Raw genomic sequence first — 22,316 nt, 5'->3', positions numbered from 1 at the left:
CTCATTTTACACATCTTGGAAGGATGGTAGGCTGAGACAACCTTGAGCCTGGTGAGATTTGAACTGCCAAAATGCAGTTACCTGGCAGTCAGCAGAAGTAGCCTGCAGTACTGCACTTTGACCACTGTGCCTTCAGTCCGTACTGACTGAATCCCACCCCTGGGTGGGATCTCTCAAAGCCTCTGGAGAGTCCCACCAGCATGTCCTCTAAAGACTGCAGTAAGCCTTCATTATTTGCATCAAGTACTGGATATGGAACACTAGAATGTACCAGAGAATAGAGGAATTTTCCCTCCTTAAAAAATTATCCTGTCAAGGAGAAGATAAACACATCTCCAGCTATTTAAAATAGCAGAGTTGGAAGGGACCTTGGAGGTCTTCTAGTCCAACCCCCTGCCTAGGCAGGAAGCCCTATACCATTTCAGACAGATGGCTATCCAACATCTTCTTAAAGACTTCACAACTTCTGGAGGCAAGATGTTCCACTGATTAATTGTTCTAACTGTCAGGAAATTTCTCCTCAGTTCTAAGTTGCTTCTCTCCTTGATTAGTTTCCACCCATTGCTTCTTATTCTACCCTCAGGTGCCTTGTAGAATAGTTTGACTCCCTCTTCTTTGTGATAACCCCTGAGATATTGGAACACTGCTATCATGTCTCCCCTAGTCCTTCTTTCTCTTAAGCTAAACATACCCAGTTCCTGCAACCGTTCTTTATATTGTATTAGCCTCCAGTCCCCTAATTCTCTTTGTTGCTTTTCTCTGCACTCTTTCTAGAGTCTCCACATCTTTTCTACATGGTTCTATCCCTCTGTTTATGCAGCCAAGAACTGTGTTGGCTTCTTTGGCAGCTGCTGCACACTGCTGGCTCATATTTAAATGGTTGTCCAGTAGGACTCCAAGATCCCTCTCACAGTTACTACTATTGAGCAAGGTAGTACCACCTATACTGTACCTGTGCATTTCATTTTTCTTGCCTAAATGTAGAACCATACTCTTTTCACCATTGAATGTCATTTTATTAGAGAGTGCCCAATGTTCAAGTTTGTCAAGATCCTTCTGTATCTTAAGCCTAATTTCTGGAGTGTTGGCTATTGATGTCACACACTAACCACTGTTTCTCCAATTGGGAACAACTACAGTACATTAGATAGTAGTAGGGCAGACAGTCATCTGAAAAGTAAGACAGGTAAGGGTAAAGGTTCCCATCACACATACCATATTTTTCTGACTATAAGATGCACCAGAGTGTAAAATGCACCAAGATTTTGAAGATGTAAATTAAGAAAAGGTTTTGTCCTCCCCTGCCCCCAGGAGCACTCTGCAGGCCTCCCAAATCCTCTGCATTCAGAGAGTTCGGAGAGTTTGGGAGGCCTGCAAAGTGCTCCTGGGGACCAGAGAGGGCAAAAACACGATGTGTGGGGGTTTGAGAGGCAAAAACAGGCCCATTTGTCGCAAAAAATCAGTGTGCAAAAGGTTTGGGAGGCCTGTAGAGTGCTCCTGGGGTTTGGGAGGGCAGAAACAAGCAAAAAGCGGTCATTTTTTAATGAAAATGGGACCATTTTGGGCAAAAAAAATGGGGTATGCAGAGAGTTTGAGAGGCCTGCAGAATGCTCCTGGGGGTTTGGGAGGGCAAAAACACCCCCGTTTTTGTGAATAATTGGTTCTTTTTAACTCATTTTGCCCTCAGGAGCAAGTTTCGGGAGTCCAAAGATGCTGCATTCAGTGTATAAGATGCACTCAGATTTTCACCCTCTTTTTGGGGGGGAAAAGGTGTGTCTTATACTCTGAAAAATATGGCGTGTACCAGTCATTCACAACTCTAGGGGTCATCTCCGTTTCAAAGCCAAAGAGCCAGTGCTGTCCAAAGACTTCTCTAGGGTCATGTGACCAGCATGACCGAATGCTGAAGTTGCAGAAAATTTTGTTACCTTCCCACCAAAGATGGTTCCTATTTTTCTATTTGTAGTTTTTACATGCTTTCAAATTGCTAGGTTGGCAGAAACTGGGACAAGTAACTAGAGATCACTCCGTTATGCAGTACCAGGGATTTGAACTGCCAACCTTTCTGATAAAAAGCTCAGCATCTTAGCCACTGAGCCACCATGTCCCAACCACAGTTTCTCCAAACTAGGAACAACTACACTAGATAGTGGTTGGGTAGACAGTCAGCTGAAAAGCAAGAAAGAGCACCTGTATTTCAACCCTTTCAAGGAGGCAGACGCTAAATGTCTGCCCTAGAAGATTCCACAACTGAAGTCAGAAAGTCTGACCACCACCTCAGCCCAGAGAAGCTGGAACTGGAAGCTAAGAGAGAGGAAGTCATGAAGACGGTGAAAGTTGGTCTAGACTTTAAGCATGCAAGTCCCGTATGTAATGAAAAATTAAATGACATGAGCCTAAGAAACAATTTCACTCTCAGTTCCCTCCTTTGATCATGAGATGTTCCTTTGTGTTTAGATCTGGTCTCAGGATGATGATGTAGCACTTGGGGAAGAAGATGCACCCCAGAAACCCAACACTGGAGGCCAAGATGGAGAAGATCTGCACGACCACCATGTATTTCCCTTTGGTGCTCAGGTAGGTGGGCACAAAAGTCACCCAGACACTGCAGAAGACCAGCATGCTGAAGGTGATCAGCTTGGCTTCATTGAAGGCCCCAGGGAGATTCCTGGCCAGGAAAGCCACAGTGAAGCAGATGACAGCCAGGAAGCCCATGTAGCTGAGGGTGACGTAGAACATGACAACAGAGCCTTCATTGCATTGCAGAATCATCACTCCAGGCTGGGAATGTGGATCAGAGTCGGGGAATGGGGGGGAAATGCCAAGCCAGATGGAGCAGATGAAAATTTGGACAGCAGAACAAGAAAGGATGATGGAGTTGGCCAAGCTCTTCCCCAACCATCTCTTCACTCGGTTTCCTGGTTTTTTTGCAAGGAAGGCCAGCACAACTGTGATTGTTTTGGCCAACACAGAAGACATGGCTACTGAAAAAACAATGCTGAACACGGTTTGTTGGAGAAGGCAGGTGGCTTTCCTTGGTTGGCCAATGAAGAAAAATGGGGACAAGAAGCAAAGCAGGAGGGAGATCAGGAGGATGAAGGAGAGGTCCCGGTTGTTGGCTTTCACAATAGGAGTTTCTAGGTATTTCAGGAATATCATTAAAACAATACTTGTGGCTAGAAACAAAAGTAGGGCAAAAGAGACCAGGATGATGCCCAGATGTTCCTCATAGGTCAGGAAGGTTATTCTTTTGGGGATACATTGGATTCTGTTCTTGGTTGGATATTGATGATCTGGACACTTGGTGCATTTTTCACTATCTGAGAAAACAAAAATAATAAGAGATTTTTATAAATTTCCTTTCACCTTTCAAGAAAGACATTTTTGGAAATCAATAAATAAATGTAACATTTGTATCTATTTTCTTGTCAGGTAAAATTGATGTACATTCATTTGCAACATTCCTTAAATTTGAATGAATTTGGATGTTCCCAAGAGAGGTAAATATGGATGGACACTCCCAAACCGAGAAATGGAAGAGATATTTATTCTTGCAGAAGTAGCCATGCCGAACCCACAACGTCCTTTTCTCTCTTCCCACCTTATCCCTTAAGCTCTCCCCCCCCCCATTATGAAAGAAATTGGGCATAATGAAATTAACAAACAAGGACACAAATTTCAATCTTAGATATGCCTACTAACAGCACATTGATTACAATGCTCTGGGTGAATCTAGTAATCTTTCCAGTGGTGGGTTCCTACCGGTTCAGACCGGTTCAGTCAAACCGGTAGTGGTTTGGTGGCCTGGGTCGTTAGAACCGGCAGCGACCCAGGCCTGCCACTCCTCTGAACTGGATCTCCTACAGCGCCATCTTATTTTTTGCTTCTGGCATAAGCAGAAAATTTGTTATTGAACTGTGCATGTGTGCGCAGTACACACAGGAGTGAACCGGAAGTAGTGACTGTTGGAACCCGCCCCTGGGTGTCACCTACCTTCCTGAGTGGAGATGGTTTCCTCTGGACAGGGAACACAATCGTAGCAGCAAACTGGCTCTGTTTCCCGAGTCCGCTTGAAAAATCCAGGACGACAATTTTCCACACATTTGGACTGAGGCAGAGACTAGGAAGAAAATCAGGAACAACACAGAAAATATGTTGGGAGTCACCATGCATGAAAAATGGAAATCGACATGAACATTAGCCAAGTAGTTTCTGGGCTTGACTTAGATAAATATAAAATTTCTAGCTAGTACAAAACGGTTGTAGGAGGTATACCTATTGGCAGATTCTTCTTTTAGTTTCTTGGTTTTGCTTCTTGACAAATCACAAAGAAGTAAAGGGATTTTAAAAAAATATAATAAACTTTGCACTGATGTCATTGAGGAAAAGGTTTAAGAGTTAAGAGAAAATCAGAGGGTTCCTCCTCGTAGTAACATTCATTCCTGCATTCTTCATAGATACATGAAGAACTATAATTTGATGACAACAACTGGCAATTGGTCGTTCGTTTGGTATATAGACCAAGGTAGGTAGCACCTTATACAAGCAACAATTTTCAGGCCTGCAGCCATCTTTTCTTTTGTATCTTTGGCCTGCCCCACTTTCTATTATTCTGCTGTGCATTTTCTATTGTGGGAAAGTGGGAGGGGGGAATTGTACAGAGTTAGATGCTATGTAGCCATGACAAAATTCTTTCTAGAAAGCCAAGGTCATCCTTTGTCTTTGCACCTCTGCACCTGACCAGAACTGGATGGGTGAAACTGCCAGCATGGCTGTGGAAGGTTGGACCATGGGGATGGACCTGTGGGTGTGGGGACAAGATCTTGAACTTTCAACGAGGGAAAACCAGGAAGTTTTCAGAGTCGGCTTTCCCCAGATGTGCCAACATGGCTCTCTTAATAAATTGGAACCCTTTTTAGACTGGGATTAGCCTACTTTAAATAAGTCCTAAGGCTTTGTAAGAGAGAGAGGGGGGGGACAGGGAGAGAGAGAGAGAGAGGGAGAGAGAGAGAGAGAGAGAGAGAGAGAGAGAGAGAGAGAGAGAGAGAGAGGGAGAGAGAGAGAGAGAAATATTTTCCCCACCTTGTTGAGCAACTCAAGGCGTGACAGAACACCTTGGTTGATAGTAAGTTTCTGTCTTTCAAAACTCCCCAATTGCTCTTTGGCAGGATTCTTCTTGGAGACAAACATCCAGCTCATAATGTCCAGATCTGCAGTTATAGCTCCATTTTCATCCAAGTATAGTTTCAGCAGGGATAGATTGAGCAATTCATTCTTCTTCAGAAAGGGGTGGAACTAGCATGGAAACATTTGGGAATATTAAATTTAGAAACTATGATTTCTTAACCTATATGGTTTTTTCACATTTGCATCTTCCAGAACAATTGTTACCACTGTCTTCAAAAGTGCACAAGCAAAGAAGCAAAGAGATTATTGATAGATTCTTGAAAACAGGGAGATTAACAAAATGCCTGGATTTGTCAACAAGAAAGTCACTAGACTAATCTTCTCACAGGTAGACCAGATGGGAAGCAAGACCACATGACCTAATTTCTCTTTATTGTAAGATTACATTAACACATCTGGAAGTCTGGAAGCATTATGAAGGATACTTTCAGAGATTCTTTCCCCTTTTGATTATGTGGCTGTGGGCTCCTTTCTTCTCATTTGATTGTTTCATTTTAGCATCTTTCCTCTCTCTCATCTATCTGATATATTGGGTGATTACCTCTAATGAGTTTAAACTCTCTTGAGTGCATATGCACATGTTATTCCTCCTTAACTTCTATTTTTGGACTTGATTGGCTTCTTTCATTGACCCTTGTTTCTTTCCTCCATCCACCTATACCACCTTCTTTTCCCTGGATTTCTTTTGTTAATTTGTCCATTTCGGCACAGTCCATAATCTTTCTTATTATTTCATCTTCACTTGGAATCAATCTGTTTTTCCATTTCTGAGCGAAGGCAATCCTCACTGCCGTAATTATGTGTACAATTAAATACTGAATTTCTTTTTTATATTTCGCTGTCATTATTCATAGTAAAAATGCTTCTGGTTTACAATCAATTTTGACTCCTATTGATTCTAGCCAATTTTTAATCTTTTTCCAATATTTTTTTGCTTCCTCACATGTCCACCATGTGTGATAATATGTTCAGTGTGTTATTCCACATTTCCAACATTTTGGTGAAATACTTGCTGATTTTTGCTGATGTTGCTGGTGCTAGGTGCCATCTGTAAAACATTTTGTACTGGTTTTCCTTGTATGCAACTGATAGTGTCATTTTTAAATTTGTCCCCCAATTTTTTTCCATTTATCTAATTCAATATTGTAGCCAAAGTTCTGTGCCCATTTTACCATTTGTTCCTTCACAATTTCTTCTTCCATTTTATACTTCAGAAGAAATTTATATAGCCTCCCTATCATCTTTCTTTCTGTGCTTTGAATTATTTTGCCTAATTTGTGTGGTTCCATTTGGATGTCATATAATTTAGTATCGTTATTGTGTTTAGCTTTGATTTGCAAGTAGGTTAGCCAGTCGACTTTCATGTTTTGTTCTGTCAATTCTTCAATTGTTTTTAAGTTTTCCTCTCTATTAATTAAGTCTCAGTATCTTATCATTTATTCATATCTGTAAAATTTTGGTCCGTTGTCCTTTCTGTCGGGGATAGCCAATTTGGGATTTTCACATTGTTTTTTTTAAAAAAATTTGAGCCAGTTTTGCAATAGCACATTTCTAATTAGATGTTTTTGAAAGTATTTGTGAGTTTTTTTTTTATTATCCCATAGGAACGTATGCCAACCTACTTGTAGATTATGGCCTTCTAAGGTCAAGATTCTTTTATTTTTTTAATTCCATCCAGTCCTTCAACCATGTTATTGTTATTGCTTGTGAGTATAACTCCCAGTCTGGAAATGCTAAGCCTCCTCTCCCCTTGCTATCTTGCATTGACTTTAATTTAATCCTTGCTTTTCATCCTTCCCAGATGAACCTAGATGTTAGTTTGTTTAATTCCTGGAAGAAAGTTTTACCAGGTTTTATAGGTGCAGCTTGCAACAAAAATAAAATTCTTGGTAAAATATTCATTTTTAACTGTGGCTATACGCCCCATTAGTGATAGCTGAATATTTTTCCAATTTCTAAATCTTTCTTTATTTGTGTCACTAGTTTATTATAATTCTCATCTTTAATTGTAGAAGACTTTGCTGACACTTTATTTTTATTCTTATTATTGGATATCATGGTGACCAGAACTGGATGCAGAACTCCAAGTGTGGTCTTAGTAGTAGTTCAGTATAAAGCTGAAGTATTACATGATGTGATTTTGATTTCTCCCTCTGTTGACACGGCCTAGGACTGCATTGGCTTTTTTGGCAACTACAGGACACTGCTGGCTCATATCTCAATGGCTATCCATTAGACACCTAGACCTATCCATACATCTGTCCTCTTTTAAAAAGGAACAAAAAAATTAACAAAACCCCCTTTTATTAATTGACTGTGAATTCTTCTCATTTACACCCAGCAAAGTCTTTCAAGGGAGGAGTTCCAGTCACAGACCTTATCTGGCTTGGAAAGCTGACAGACCAATATCTGCAAAACTTGGTCAGGAGTCTCAGAGAATCATGAACCAATTAAATGAATTAATTGTCTCCTGCAAACTCCACTCCCTTTTTGCTCCTCTTTTATTTCCTTTGGGAGGAGACATTCATCGTCCAACGGTGGCCTTACTCCCAAGTTGACCCCTGTTCTTTAGCTGTTCCCTTCATCTGGCAACTCTGGTCATGAGCACACTGGGAACAGGCTCCAGCTGTTCTTCTGCCTCACTGATGTCTGACTCTGAAGGCAACTGATAACTGGCATACGGCTCTGGCCCCCTCTCTGCCTCCGACCCAGAGCCCTCATGAGAGCCTTCCCCAGACTCCAGGATTGGCCCATGTTCCTCCCCACCTCCTGACTGTCCAAATTTGCTGCCAGCTTTGCTGGCCGCTGGCGGGCCACAACACTTTCCTTGTTTTAAAATTAGCAGTATTTGCTTCCAAAATGTATCTGTCATTCTACCCTCTCTTTAGAACATTCTCCTTCAAGCAGTTACTGTTAGATATTAGCATATATCGCAGCAAGTCTCCTCTCTGGTCCACCGCTACGGCGGGAAGCAGGTATCGCTCTGATTGGTCGAGAGGCGTACCCGATTCCTATAAAAGGGGAACCCTCCGGCCACAGAGCAAGCTGGATCACTACTACTACTAATAAAGAGCTGATAAGTCACTACGTGTCCGCAGTCTGTTCTCTCGTTGCCCGAATCTAACATTGGCGACGAGGATGGGATCAAGAGACAGATAGGACGAAGAAAGCTACTTCAGAATCTCAGGATTCGATCCAGCCCAGGAATTCGGCAGAAATTCCGGCAGCCATCTCAGGACACCGCAGCGCGGCAAATTCAAACGAGGAGAAGTTGGCGATGCACACTCCCCCTGCTCCATTCGACCCGACGAACGACGAATGGGAGGCTTTCATGATTCGTTTCGAGTGTTTTCTCGAAGCAAACGAATACACGGCGATAACCGATGCCCGAAAGAAAAACATCTTCCTTGGTTACTGTGGGCGAGAAGTTTTCAACACGGCCAGAGACCTCTCAGCGCCTACTCCGATACAAGCGGTATCATGGACGGCGCTGCAACAGACTCTACAGACTCATTACGCGCCAAAACCTTCCCGCCACGTTTGCCGCCAGGAATTCAACACGCGGAACCAGAAGGCGGGAGAATCAATCAACCAATATGTTGCAGCCCTACGTAAAGCAGCAACTCACTGCGAGTTCAGGGATCTGGACGAGCATATCCTGGCAAGATTTATTTGTGGGTTAAGGGACATTTCGCTACAAAAAAGGCTGTTGGCAAACCCAAATTTAACCCTACAAATAGCGCTAAACGAAGCAAGGGCATCCGAGTCAGCGGAGAAATCATCGGAAACCATACAACGCGGATTCAACGTAAGCCAGCCAGCACCTAGACACACCAGAGTCCACTACGAGGACACCAACCCCGACTATGAGGATCCCGAGTTCGAGGACAGTCACCTGATGAGGAGCAGTCACATGAGGCCTGGGGGGAGACCCGGATTCCGTTTGCCACCCTGCGCAAGCTGCGGAGGGAATCACCCCCGGTCTACCTGTCGGTTCAGGAACGTTGTTTGTTCACACTGCAACAAATTTGGGCACATTGCACGAGTGTGCCGGAGCGAAGTCCCTGCCTCAAGGCAGCCGCCTACGTACCGCCAACAGAAGCCCAACCCAGGGGCTTGGCGAAATCAAAAAGGGCGCCCAGAGAGAAATCCACAAGTGTTTACCCAGAGAGACAATTCCCATAGAGCTGAAAGGGCGTATTCCCAGAGAGATTATACACAAAGAGCTGAGAGAGCGTTCTACCAAGACGCTCAACGAGAGTATTTTCAGGATACAGATGCTGAGATAGAGTTGACCCAGAGAGAGGAATTGCGAACGTATCTCACCAAAATAAGTCAGGTCCGCACCAAGCGGCCTAAAAAGCTGAAAGTCACAGTCCTCTTGGAGGGCTCTCCTTGCAAGCTGGAAGTTGACACAGGATCGTCCTTGATGATCATTTCATGGTCCTCCATGAAAAAGGCTATCCCTAGCCTCAAAAAGAGCCAACTACGCGCACCAGACATCCTGCTACGAGACTACCAGGGGAATCGAGTCCCCATCGTGGGCCAAGGCACGTTCCAAATTCGTTTCAAGGACATCGTAGCCCAGCTGCCCGTGACCATCGCCAGCGCCCCGTTACAGAACCTTCTAGGATTAGATTGGTTTGAAGCCTTGGGGTTAGAAGTCACCGGGATCAACGCCGTGGAGAACAGCAGCGCTGAACAGATTTTTAAGGTGTTCGAGGATGTGTTCAGCCCCGGTCTTGGTAAGTATGTGGGTAAACCAATCTCATTCAATTTAGACCCCAAAGTGGCGCCAATCCGACTTAAACCGAGACGAGTGCCTTTTGCACTCCGCCCAAAAATAGATAAGGAGATAGATAAGTTAGTTGAGCAAGGAATCCTTGAGCCGGTGGATCACGCGCGCTGGGAAACTCCCATTGTGACCCCAGTCAAGCCAGACGGGTCAGTCCGCATCTGCGCGGACTATAAATGCACAATTAATGTCGCGCTACAACAAAGCGCATATCCTGTGCCAGTAGTACAACACTTATTGCACTCGTTGGGGCCAGGAAAGATATTTGCTAAATTAGACATGGCACAAGCTTACCAGCAGTTGCCCGTGGATAGCGCCACAGCAGAGGCCCAAACTATAGTGATGCATAGAGGAGCATTCAAATGCAACCGGCTACAATTCGGTGTGAGTATTGCTCCAGGTCTGTTCCAGAGCGTCATGGAACGGCTTTTGCAAGGGATACCGGGAGTCGTCCCCTATTTCGATGACATGTTGGTGTCTGCTGCAAACGAGGAGCAACTATTAAAAAGAGTCAGATCTGTTTTGGCCAGAATCAGAGAAAAGGGCCTCCGCCTCAAAAAGGAGAAATGCCAAATTAATGTGCCTAGCGTAGAATTCCTGGGATATAGAATTGATGGTCAGGGAATACACCCCACTTCAAAGAAAATTAAGGCGATCCAGGACGCCCCCACACCACGAAATCAGACCGAGTTGCAGGCCTTCCTCGGACTACTTAACTTCTACAGCGTTTTTCTGAGACAGAAGGCGACCATTGCTGAGCCATTACATCGACTACTCCAGAGGAACACAACATGGAGATGGGGACGATCCGAAGCAGCAGCTTTTGCCGCAGTAAAGTGTTTGCTCACCACAGACTCGCTGCTAGTACAATACAGCCAGACGCTACCGCTGGTATTGACCTGCGACGCATCACCATTTGGAGTCGGCGCAGTCCTTAGCCACAGGATGCCAAACGGGAACGAAGCACCCATCGCTTTCTACTCCAGGACTCTTTCATCAGCCGAAAGGAATTACAGCCAGATGGACAGGGAAGCGTTAGCTGCTGTAGCTGGAGTGAAACGTTTCCACGAATACCTCTACGGCCGAGATTTTGAACTAATTACAGATCACAAACCGCTGTTGGGACTTTTGGCAGGAAACCGCCCCACACCAGTCTCCCTTTCTCCACGCATGACCAGGTGGACTGTTTTCCTGGCTGCGTACTCATACAAGCTAATTCATCGACCGGGCTCCACTCTAGGACATGCAGACGCGCTCAGCCGTTGCCCACTTCCGGATCTCTTGCCAGACCCCACTCCCGAGGTACCGGTGTTGTTAATTGACTGTTTGGATTCAGGACCGGTTTCTTCCTGCGACGTTGCCAGATTCTCTGCTAGGGACAATATAATAAAGCAAGTTCAAACCTGGGTTTGGAGGGGGTGGCCGAAGGGAAACGTGGGCCCGGAATTCAAGTTGTTTTGGGGGAAACGCGATGAGCTTTCAGTATTGCAAGGTTGTTTATTGTGGGGGGATCGAGTTGTTATTCCGTATGCGTTACGTAGAAATGTATTAGAGGCATTACATGTGGGGCATCCGGGGATCGTTAGAATGAAGGCGTTAGCAAGAAGTTACGTTTGGTGGCCCAACATGGACAAAGAAATAGAGGAATGGGTGGCCACTTGCGATCCATGCCAGGAATCGAGACCAGCACCCCCGGAAGCGCCCGCCACAGAATGGGAGAAGCCTAAAGCACCCTGGTCGCGAATACACATCGATTTCGCAGGGCCAGTACAAGGTCAGACTTTCCTTATAGTTGTGGATGCATACTCCAAATGGCTAGAAGTAGTCCTAATGACTTCAACCACGGCAGAGGCAGTCATTAAGGTTCTACGGCGACTTTTCGCCACTCATGGCCTGCCCGACCTACTGGTCTCCGATAATGGGCCCCAGTTCACGGCCATGCAATTTGAAACGTACTTAGCAGGTCAGGGAATTCGGCATGCCCTCGTCGCGCCATTCCATCCGGCATCAAATGGACAGGCGGAGAGAATGGTGCGATCCGCAAAAGAGGCCCTCGCTAGGATGGGTCCAGGTGATTGGCAAACACGAATTGACCATTACCTACTAATTCAACATATTACCCCCAGTGCAACGACGGGTAGGAGCCCCGCTGAACTACTCATGGGCCGCTGTCTACGGTCTCACCTGGACCGTCTTCACCCTAATTACTCTGCCACAGCGCCCCCAGACTCTACAAGCAAAATTCGGAATTTTAGCATAGGGGATTCAGTATACGCCCACAACTATGCAGTGGGAACATTGTGGATGCCGGCAAGGGTCATTGGCATCACGGGTCCACGATCGTATCTGTTAGAGCTTGAAGATGGACGGAATTGGAAAAGGCACATCGATCAACTACGGGGTCGCCTGGCACACTCAGACCTGCGGGCTGACGATGGAAACTACCTGCCAGCACAAAGTCAGCCACTCGAGACCCCCAACACAGAGAACCACGACACCTACGAGCCCAGGGTAGAACAAGAGGTCGAAAGAGAACCCGAACAACGCCAAAGCAACGAAAGTCTGCAGACCCCCGAACGCGAAGCAGAGAAAGCAACCGATCCTGAAACCACTCCAGATCAACCAGAACTGCGACGTTCTACCCGTATAAGGCAAACACCAACATATCTTAAGGACTATGTAACCAACCGTAATGCACCGTCTAAGAGGGGAGGGGTGTTAGATATTAGCATATATCGCAGCAAGTCTCCTCTCTGGTCCGCCGCTACGGCGGGAAACAGGTATCGCTCTGATTGGTCGAGAGGCGTACCCGATTCCTATAAAAGGGGAACCCTCCGGCCACAGAGCAAGCTGGATCACTACTACTACTAATAAAGAGCTGATAAGTCACTACGTGTCCGCAGTCTGTTCTCTCGTTGCCCGAATCTAACAGTTACATTGACCAAACGTGTTGGGTTCTACAGCACAAGGAGGTTGAGATAATTCCTCTCCTTCTCCTTTGAATTCCTTCCCAAAAGGAACTAAGATTATGAATCCATGTCAGGACCCCATACCTGCCACGGCTGCATATCCGGAGCCCAAAATTTCTCTTTTCCCCCCTTCCTTTTTTTCCAGGATCTTGTGGAATATGCAGCATTCAAGATATGTCCTAGAGTCTTAACAATGCTATAAAAATGGTGGTCATTTTGGATTCCGTTCCTTGGATGTTGTGATGATTTATAGATGCATCTTCTCCGGCCTTTGACAGAAAATGTGTGCTTTGAGAAAGAACACTGGTGATCTGCCATTAGGCGTTTCCCAAGGAGATTGGATTCAAAGGCATCATAATTTTGCTTTTTTTCCCTCTGATAAACAAAGGTTGAAATACTACGAACATATTTGAACACTCCGTTGCTTTTTATATCCAGTTCCAAAAAGGTTGAGATAATCCAGACTTTTCCTTCTATGTGTCCTGGCAAAGTTTCAAGGGTTGAATGAACAGGAAGAAATCCATGAGAGTAGCCAGCAATCTTTAAAAAGAAAACAAAGACATTAACTTTTCTCCACTTAGATAGGGCAACCCTGAGTGGGTTTGCAGAGAAATATTGTGCCAATCGTTGTGCTATAACAACACAAATTCCATTCCTGACAAGCACAGGAGTCAAAGCCCTCATGAAATTCTCTCCTTCAGCTGTGTCTATAGTAAAGAGGCTGACCAAGGTCCATCTGAAATGGAGGAGCAGTTGGACAATTGCTGGGTAGTGGACCTCTTCTTTGGGGGCCATCCGGTAGAAAAAGGGGAACTGACTTTTATCACTCAGGACCTCTGAAACAGTTGTGTAAGTGATCTGAAAAAGCAACGAGGAAAGCTTTTGTTATATCTGAGATCAGATCAAGTACAAAATATTAGTTTTTAATATATCCAATTGGATCTCATCAACATAGAATAGTTTATTATTGAATAACTATTGGGCAATATCATGATACAGAATGTAAACTTCAAAATATTAACAAGTATGTATCTAAAACAGAATAAAATAAACAAATTAAGTAACAAAAAGAATAAGAATAAAGAATGCAAATCGTATTTATGTACGATCCCTACATCTACGACAGTCACGTGTGCAGTTCTCACCAGAACTGTTTTCTTCCAATGAAGGCCCATATAAAGTGTGATTTTGAGCTATTTGACACATAGGAAACATGTTGTTTTAATGTCCCAGATAGATGGTTTGTCTAATGTTTAGCCCAAGATGCTAATCTCGTTCTTTCTTAGACAATTGACACCTTCTATCTTTGGGGCTCTGCAAATACAAACTTCTTCCTTAAAAGGGATTTGGTTAAATCTTTCATATTTAACCATTGAGTCCGTCCCAAACCTTGAGTAAATGCTGCCCTAAGGTGTTTAATTACTTTGCAATTTGGAAAGTAGGCTTCGAGTTGCTCATTCACTTCAGTGCACCATGCTTGAACCTTGAACCGAATGAGGATTCTTTGTGTAGCAACCTTTTTAGCTTGTTCTCCAGGTGTACGAGAGGCGGGGAGAATTGTAAAGTCCAAGAGGACTTTAATTTAAATTTAAAATCTCTTCTAACAGAGAGAATTTGGGGAGTCTGTCAGTTTACGTAACTTCAATTTTACTCCAATAAAAAGATATGCCCTGATTTTGAACAAAGGCGAAATTTATATTCCAAATTCAGATGTGAAGATAGCAGCTGGCATCCTTCGGCCCATCCCCAAGATATTTCTCTTCCCCTTCTATTCCCTTATCTAAGTCATTTATGAAAATAGAATAGAATAACAGAGTTGGAAGGGACCTTGGAGGTCTTCTAGTCCTACCCCCTGCTTAGGCAAGAAACCCTACACCACTTCAGACAAATGGTTATCCAACATCTTCTTAAAAACCTCCAAGTTGGAGCATTCACCACTTTTGAAGGCAAAGTCGTTCCACTGATTAATTCTTCTAACTCTCAGGAAATTTATCCGTAGTTCTTTTTTCCCCCAATTTTTTTAAAAAATGTTTATTCTCTTACATACCATTTTAAGTATACATTCACATAATTGTTATTCTTCTTTACATTTGTCATTCTTATACATTTGTTATTTATTTAATAGGTTATAATACATAGTTTGGGTTGCTTTATTTACCATCCCTTCTGCCTGTTGTAACACCATCTTATTTTCCCTTTCTTTTCTCCCTCCCTCCGTCCTCTACTTCCTTCCTTCCTCCTCTCCTTCCCCGTCCTTCCCTTACCTCTTCCTCTTCCCCTTCCTACCCTCTCCTCTTTTTCTCTCTTCCACCCTTCTCTCCTTACCTCTTTCTTCTTTCTTCCCTTTTCCTTTCATTCTCTCCTCCTCTCTCCCTTTCTTTTTCTGTTGTTATAAGAGTCTCTTTCAAATCTCACTTTATGTTTTCTTGGGATGGTATTTCCGCAAACCAAAGTATAGTTTAGCACCATTTCTTATTCCCTTACCTTCGCTAATCCATCTTGACTATGTTTTTTCCTTTATATCTTACTCTTGAATACATACTTGTATATTTAATATTTTCTTTTCTGTTTTCCCTTCTCCCTCCCCCCCTTTTCATTTAATAGTGCATCGTCTGGGTTCTGTATCTTCTCCTTACTTTCTTTTCTAGCTTCCTTTCTCTAATCAATCACAAAATCTTTCCCATGTCTTGAAGTACACCGATTCCTCTTTGTCCTTCATTTTCAGCGTCAACCTGTTAATCTCTGCACAATTTAGTATCTCTTCATCTTTTGGTAACTTATTTAATTTCCAATTTTGGGCAAATACAATTCTCGCTGCTGTAATTACACGTATAATCAAATAAGTATCCTCTTTCTTAAGTTTCTCTGGGATAATACCTATCAAAAATATCTCTGGTCCAAATTCTGTTTCTTGTTGTAACATTTTCTCCAGCCATATTTTTATTTTAGCCCAGGAAATTTCTCCTTAGTTCTAAGTTGCTTCTCTCATATATATTTGTACTTGTCAATATAAAACCATTGTCAATCCTGGGTCCATTGTGCCTAAAGCTTGCTTATCCTTCTGTAAAGAATGCATTTTTCATCTAACCACTCTGAATTCTCCTCAAGAGAATATATGCCAGCCACAATATGTATTAGACCAATGGATCTGTAATTGATAACAGATTTTTTTTGTTTAATTTTTTTTTTAAAATTTCATTTTTAAAGCAACTACTATTGTTTCTCTGCGCAGTCAGGATATTGTTTTAAAACTTCAGCTGGTGAAAAAGTCTTCTCCGGGGTTTCAAATGTTCTTCATACATTTCATGATGAATTTGATCATGAAAATGTTAGGGTAAAAATAATGGACATGCTGTGTAATATACTTCTAGTACTTTTAAATAAAGTGCTTACTAAATGCTATTGGTCCCCACAAGTCCTTAAGATATTCATGTTTTATCAAGTGTAAAGGATTTTCTTTTCACAACTCTAGGATTTCTTCCCCATTGAAAGGACCATTATTTGAGCCACACAGTTTGAACTTCCCATCTCTGCTGCACCTTCCTTTTCTCAAAAGACCCTTTGATTGAATATAGAGCCCCTCCTCGCCTTCACAAACGTGCAGCAGAAACCCCCCAAATCAAGGGGGATGGATTTGGTTAACTCTTCCATAGGTGAGACCTGGAAGACATCTTGGACATTTGGGCCCTCAGGCCTGCCACATTTTCTACTGTGGGAAAATGGGAGGGGGGGAGATTATATAGAGTATGGGTGATATATATTCAAAATAAAATTCCTTTCTCAGAGAGTCAAGGCTGTCTTGCCCTGCAGCTGCAATGGGGTAACTGGGAGGCATCTCCAGGATTGGATGGTGCCGATTGGGCCATGTGATGGACATGTGGGTGCTGGCAGGGACTTGAACATTCTTTTGGGTGGGGAAAACCTGGAAGCTTTCAGAGTTGGGGTTTCCCAGATGTGCCAATATGACATCTCTATTAAAATGGAACTTTGAGGAATCTCAAGCCTCGGAGTCTTCTTTCATTGGGGGTGTTACTTGGAACCCTGACACCATATTTAACCATTGTGTCCAGCTCATATTTTCCTTGAGTAAATACTGCCGTAAAATGTTTAAGCATTCCCATGTTTAAATACTTTGTAATTTGGATAGTTCGCTCATCCACTTCAGTGTGCAATGGGGATGGTGTCATGTGAGGATATGACTTCTTTCATTCTTGCCCCCTTCCCCACTGTGGATCCCAGTCCATAGTCATGGTATGTACAATGGCTATGGTGAAAATAAGCTTTTAAATCAAAGGAGAAGATATGGCTACCTCTATTGCTCTCCCACCACACATACACCTTGCTTTACTAGAAAGCGGAACACACCTGTGGGACTTTGTAGATGCCTGTTAATGTTGACATCTGGATGGAGATTTCACTGTGGGCTGCATCAATAAGAACCAAAAGGTTTTCTTTCCTTCCACAGCTGTAGTTGGGAACATTGGCTTTTCCAGTAGAGAGCACATCCAGCAAGGCATCTGAAGTGTAAAGTGTGCTCTTAGTGTTGTCATAGATGTTGTACCCCAGTGAGATATTCTGCAAGAGCTTGTAATTCTTGTTGACCACTTGAATGGCAAACATGAATTGATGGGCTCTTACAAGATGAAGAAATAACCAACTGCAAAAAAAAGAGTCATCATCATAATCTTTTCATTTATTCCTTTGTTTACATAAGCCTGTATAGTTTTAAGGCAACACTGATCCAAAACCAGAGGCAAATGAGAATCCCCCATTACCCTTTAACAGTTCTGATGTTGAAAAGATTGTGATAGTGTAGTAGTGCTGATATCCAATAAATAATTCATAAGTGCTGATATCGAATAAAAACATAAAGATTTAATAATTCAGTATTTCAAGTAGGACCACCATAAAAGCAAGAATAATGAGCCAGCAAAACAATTCTAAAAAGAAATCATCCTTATACCCATGAAGAGCAGGCATCTAATACGGGCTGAAGAAACAGCTACAACCCTTTCATTAACTATGCCAAATAAAAGTTGGTATTCATGAGAGGAGCTCAGGACTGGAAGAGGAGAGAAAAATCCTCTGGACTTCTGTGTCTCTCTTTCTCGGGTTCTTTTAGGGTTTCTTCTGACCCATCCTTGGATTTGAGTCCCTCACATAAGATTAGACACCTTGTAAATCGTAGTCATCCAAGAGGAGAAGGAGGAGGAGGAGGAGGAGGAGGAGGAGGAGGAGGAGGAGGAGGAGAAGGAGAAGGAGAAGGAAGAACACTGCTAGAAGTATAATGGAGGGAATGCAACTCCATCCCACTGAATTACTTACTCAGGAGAAGAAATATAAGGAGCTTCATTGAACTGCAATGGCTTAAACAAAGTTATTGATGCAGTGAGAATCACATTAATGAGATGGTCTCCTGGCTTGTAATAGTTCAGTGGTTTTCTTCTCTCCACTTGCTTCAAAATTGTGGGGCATTTAGTTCTGAACCTTCCAGAGTTTCTTGGAGACAGCAAAAGCATCAGCATCAGAGGAAGAAGCATGAGATCCATTCCTCCTTGGATTGAATCAGCAACTTCTCTGTTCCTAAACAGCAAAAAGAATTAGAATTCAAAGCACACTCACGAGATGGAAATGAGAGTGACTTTCCTGAGTCAGACAGAGACAAACTGAGCTTCACCTGGAAAGGAGAGGAAGATACATTCAACAGCACAGTCCCTGCCTATTCTGATCCTTGTGCAAAACATTCAGCATGAGTGGAAGCATTTATCCTTTCCTGATGCATGATCCCTTCCATGTTGCTTCAGTCTGATGTTTACATCAAGGCAGTCACTGGAGAAGTAGCAGAGACATCCCCATGAGCAGAACAGTGAGAATTACAATGAAAAGCAACTTCTCTGGGGACCCTGAACTTCTTTCAGAGTTCCACATGCAAAGAAGTAGCTGGAAAAAAGTTGTTGTTAGTTGCAAAGTCATGTCTGACCCACTGTGACCCCATGGACAACGTTCCTCCAGGCCTTCTGGTCTTTTACCATCCTCTGGAGTCCATTTAAGCTCATGCTGACTGCTTCTGTGACTCCATCCAGCCACTTCATTCTCTGTCGTCCCCTTCTTCTTTTGCCCTCAGTTTTTCCCAGCATTAGGCTCTTCTCCAGTGAGTGGAAAAAAGTATGTTGCTGGGGTCATTGTTCTACAATGGGTCATGCCATTTCTACCAGAACATGTTAGGAAATTAATGTTGGAAGATGGAAATTCAACTCTTAGGGGAAAGTCTTCTGATGTCCTTCGGGATGATATTGTCTTTACTTTTCAACATTGGCAGAGACCATTGGGAAGATCATCCCCCAATCCTGGCTCTTTGGTTCTACAGTATATTGATGACACCCATCTCTACTGCTGAATGTTCCACCCAAAGCCTTGGTCAATGCTTTGAATAAATGTGTGTGTGCGGCTGAGACATTAGAGCACAACTGGTCCATGTGACTTTCCGATCTTTGGAGTCCCAGCACTCTCAGTGGGTCAAGAAGGACTTAAGGGAACTGAAACAAGACATGAGATGTTTGGAGCATTGCTAGTGCTTAGCAAAGGACATCAAACAGACGTTGGAGCTACTATTAAGGCCTACTTTGTGGCAGTAAGGGAGGAAAACAGTCAGTACTTATCCCCTTTTGCAAACTCAAATAGCTTCTCCACATGGCCCTGTTTCACTTGACATAAGTCCTCTTGGTTTAAAGGGTGTTCAGACAACCTCTTGTAGGGGTGTGTGGAGGAATTTGTTCACCATCTGTTTTACGGTTGGATAGATTTGCTCATACTTTGATGACAGCCATGTTGCAGGTCCAGTAGAGGTTTCTGGGGAGAGCACTTGGTTATCTGGGAATGGTTTGAACCTCTTGGGTCTCAAGAAATAGGCAGGATCCTTAGACTGGGAGCTTGACTCCCTGCTGTTTAGATCTAATCACCTCCTAACTTTGAAGGAAGGTATAGGAAAGTCCAAATGCATTCCAAAAGTCACAAAAAGGCCAAATTGAGTGGTTACCATGTCTGAGACTCAAAGGATCATGAACAAAAAGCTTAGTTTTCAGAGCAAGAAAACCGAAGGAAGATTGCAAGTGGTAAAAATATAATTAAATCTATTTACAGCAATTATTCATGGCATGTCTTTTTCTTAGCAAGGAGCCTACTTGCCTCTGAATGCATCTGACATGACTTTAGAAGTTGTGCTTCATTCTCTGAGAGCTCCAGATGAAAATGCCTATGACTGATGAGCATCAATGCAATCCTGGCTTACTAATCATCCTGAAGAAGAGGCTCAGCTGGAGCAACATTTCAAAGTCAATGTCAGGGAAAGACTCTGAATCATAGCTCACAGACACCTTTGGTGGGCCTGTAGGCTGAGCCCTTCTTTTGGGAAGAGATCCGTGAGGTCTTCCTTGGAATCAGCGTGGCCTGGGAAAAAAGAACAGCTTCCCTTGCCTGATTCCCAGTACTTGCACACAACCCACTACTCTATCCATGAAGAAAGACCACCAGCTATGTGTGATAATGATGCTCAGAAAGACCTGTCAATCAGACATGGAGTCATGGAGACTGTGACTCCCTTGGACCTTCTGTGTTGGGATCCCATTGAGTTGGGCATTGGTTGAGATAGCATTCTCCACTACCAGTGCACTGCAATGCTGATGGTTCATCCCATCCTTCATTGAGAAGTGGATATCGTTGCTCTATCTGGGGCTGATTTCCCCTCAATCTCTATAGGCCCTTCATCTTTGCAGTCAATGTTAGGATGTTCCTGGTTCTGCCCATACCAAGTCTGTAATTATTCTGGATCCACTGTTCTGCTAGAGGTGCAGATGGAGGATGTGGTTAGGGGTCTCTGCCCAGCTTTGGCTAGTGAATCAGTTGTGGCCTTTCTTGCCTTCATCCCTACTTGGATAATGTGCTCTCCATGGTGCTATTTTTGGAAGGCACCTGGAAACTTCTGCTGGATGAAGTCCTGCATTGGTTGCATAATAACTTTGAGGTTCACTGAAAATTGATGGTCTTAAGCTAAATAGCCCCTTCTGAGTAAGGGCCCATTGACCTCCAACAGTGCAGCTGGATACTGTTAAGGTAACCTTACAAGGGCTAAGTGGCTAAGACACTGAGCTTGTCGATCTGAAAGGTCGGCAGTTTGGTGGTTCGAATCCCTAATGCCGCATAACGGAGAAAGCTCCCATTGCTTGTCCCAGCTTCTGCCAAACTAGAAGTTCAAAAGCATATAATAATAATAATAATAATAATAATAATAATAATAATAATAATAATAATAATAAAAATAATAAATATTTATTTCTTAGCCGCACCCTCTCCCGAAGGACTCGGGGCGGCGTACAGTAAAACATATGAAATAAATATATCGACAGGACATACATATAACAGAGACATATACCAGGACGTGTACAAGGAGGAGGTAGGCTGATGAATAAAAAACGATTAAAATCACCTTGTTTAAAAGCCCTTAATAAATAAATACAATTACATTACCCAAATAAAATAAAAATAAAAAACCCATCAGGAGCGACATAGTTAGATCATAGTTGAGCCAGGCCAGCTACTTGGAATAGGTGGGTCTTGAGCTTTACACGGAAGGAGCGGAGGTCAGAGGTATTCCTAATGTCTGGAGGGAGGTCATTCCACAGGGCTGGGCCCGCCACAGAGAAGGCTCTACTCCTAGGCGCCGCCCCCCGGCACTGTCTGGTGGACGGTACCTGGAGGAGGCCCTCTCTGTGCGAGCGGATTGTTCGCAGGGTTGTATGGGGCAGAATATGATCCCGCAAGTAACTAGGTCCTGAGCCATGGAGCGCTTTAAAGATCGTTATCAAGACCTTGAAACGCACCCGGTAGACCACAGGAAGCCAGTGCAGCTTGCGCAGGAACGGTGTCACATGGGAGTACCTAGTACTCCCCATAATTACCCGCGCGGCTGCATTCTGGACCAACTGTAGCCTCCGGGTGCATTTCAAGGGAAGCCCCATGTAGAGAGCGTTACAGTAATCCAAGCGAGACGTCACCAGCGCATGAGCCGAGGGAGTTCACTGTTCCTCAGATACCCGGGTGTGAGTCACTAGGTATGAAATGGGGCCCAGGGAGGCAGTGGGGTCTGCTGATTGTATACTTGGCTCCTCGCTATACGTCAGCGGCCCTGCCCGAGCTCCTCGAACTGGTCTCGGAGATGGCGGTTGAGATCCCCAAACTTTTGGTTATGGGGGATTTCAACCTGCCGTCGACGGGAGGAGCGTCTGAGGTGGCTTGGGAGTTCATGGCTTCCATGACAGCCATGGGCCTGACCCAATTAATTCAGGGCCCCACACACGAAGGTGGCCACA

The 22,316-nt window shown here is 43.7% G+C and overlaps 1 protein-coding gene across 1 annotated transcript in view; it reads right to left on the bottom strand.

Moving 5' to 3' along the window:
- Positions 1 to 13,008: 13,008 nt before the first annotated feature.
- LOC309382660 (taste receptor type 1 member 2-like) overlaps positions 13,009 to 22,316 on the bottom strand; it is a gene marked incomplete at its 3' end in the record, with an annotated part of 256,900 nt that continues 247,592 nt past the window's right edge. The window contains exons 2-4 of the mRNA XM_081934382.1: positions 18,277 to 18,534; positions 17,317 to 17,608; positions 13,009 to 13,809 (exon numbers count right to left, since the gene is read on the bottom strand). Of these exons, the coding sequence (XP_081790508.1) occupies positions 13,009 to 13,809; positions 17,317 to 17,608; positions 18,277 to 18,500 (1,317 nt within the window). The 5' untranslated portion in view covers positions 18,501 to 18,534. The remainder of the gene's footprint in view (positions 13,810 to 17,316; positions 17,609 to 18,276; positions 18,535 to 22,316) is intronic.

Source organism: Natrix helvetica (assembly GCF_964273705.1).
Source record: "Natrix helvetica genome assembly, chromosome: 1".
Lineage (NCBI taxonomy): Eukaryota > Metazoa > Chordata > Lepidosauria > Squamata > Natricidae > Natrix > Natrix helvetica.
Note: the sequence above shows the minus strand (reverse complement) of the source record. Positions and strands in the feature narration are given on the sequence as shown.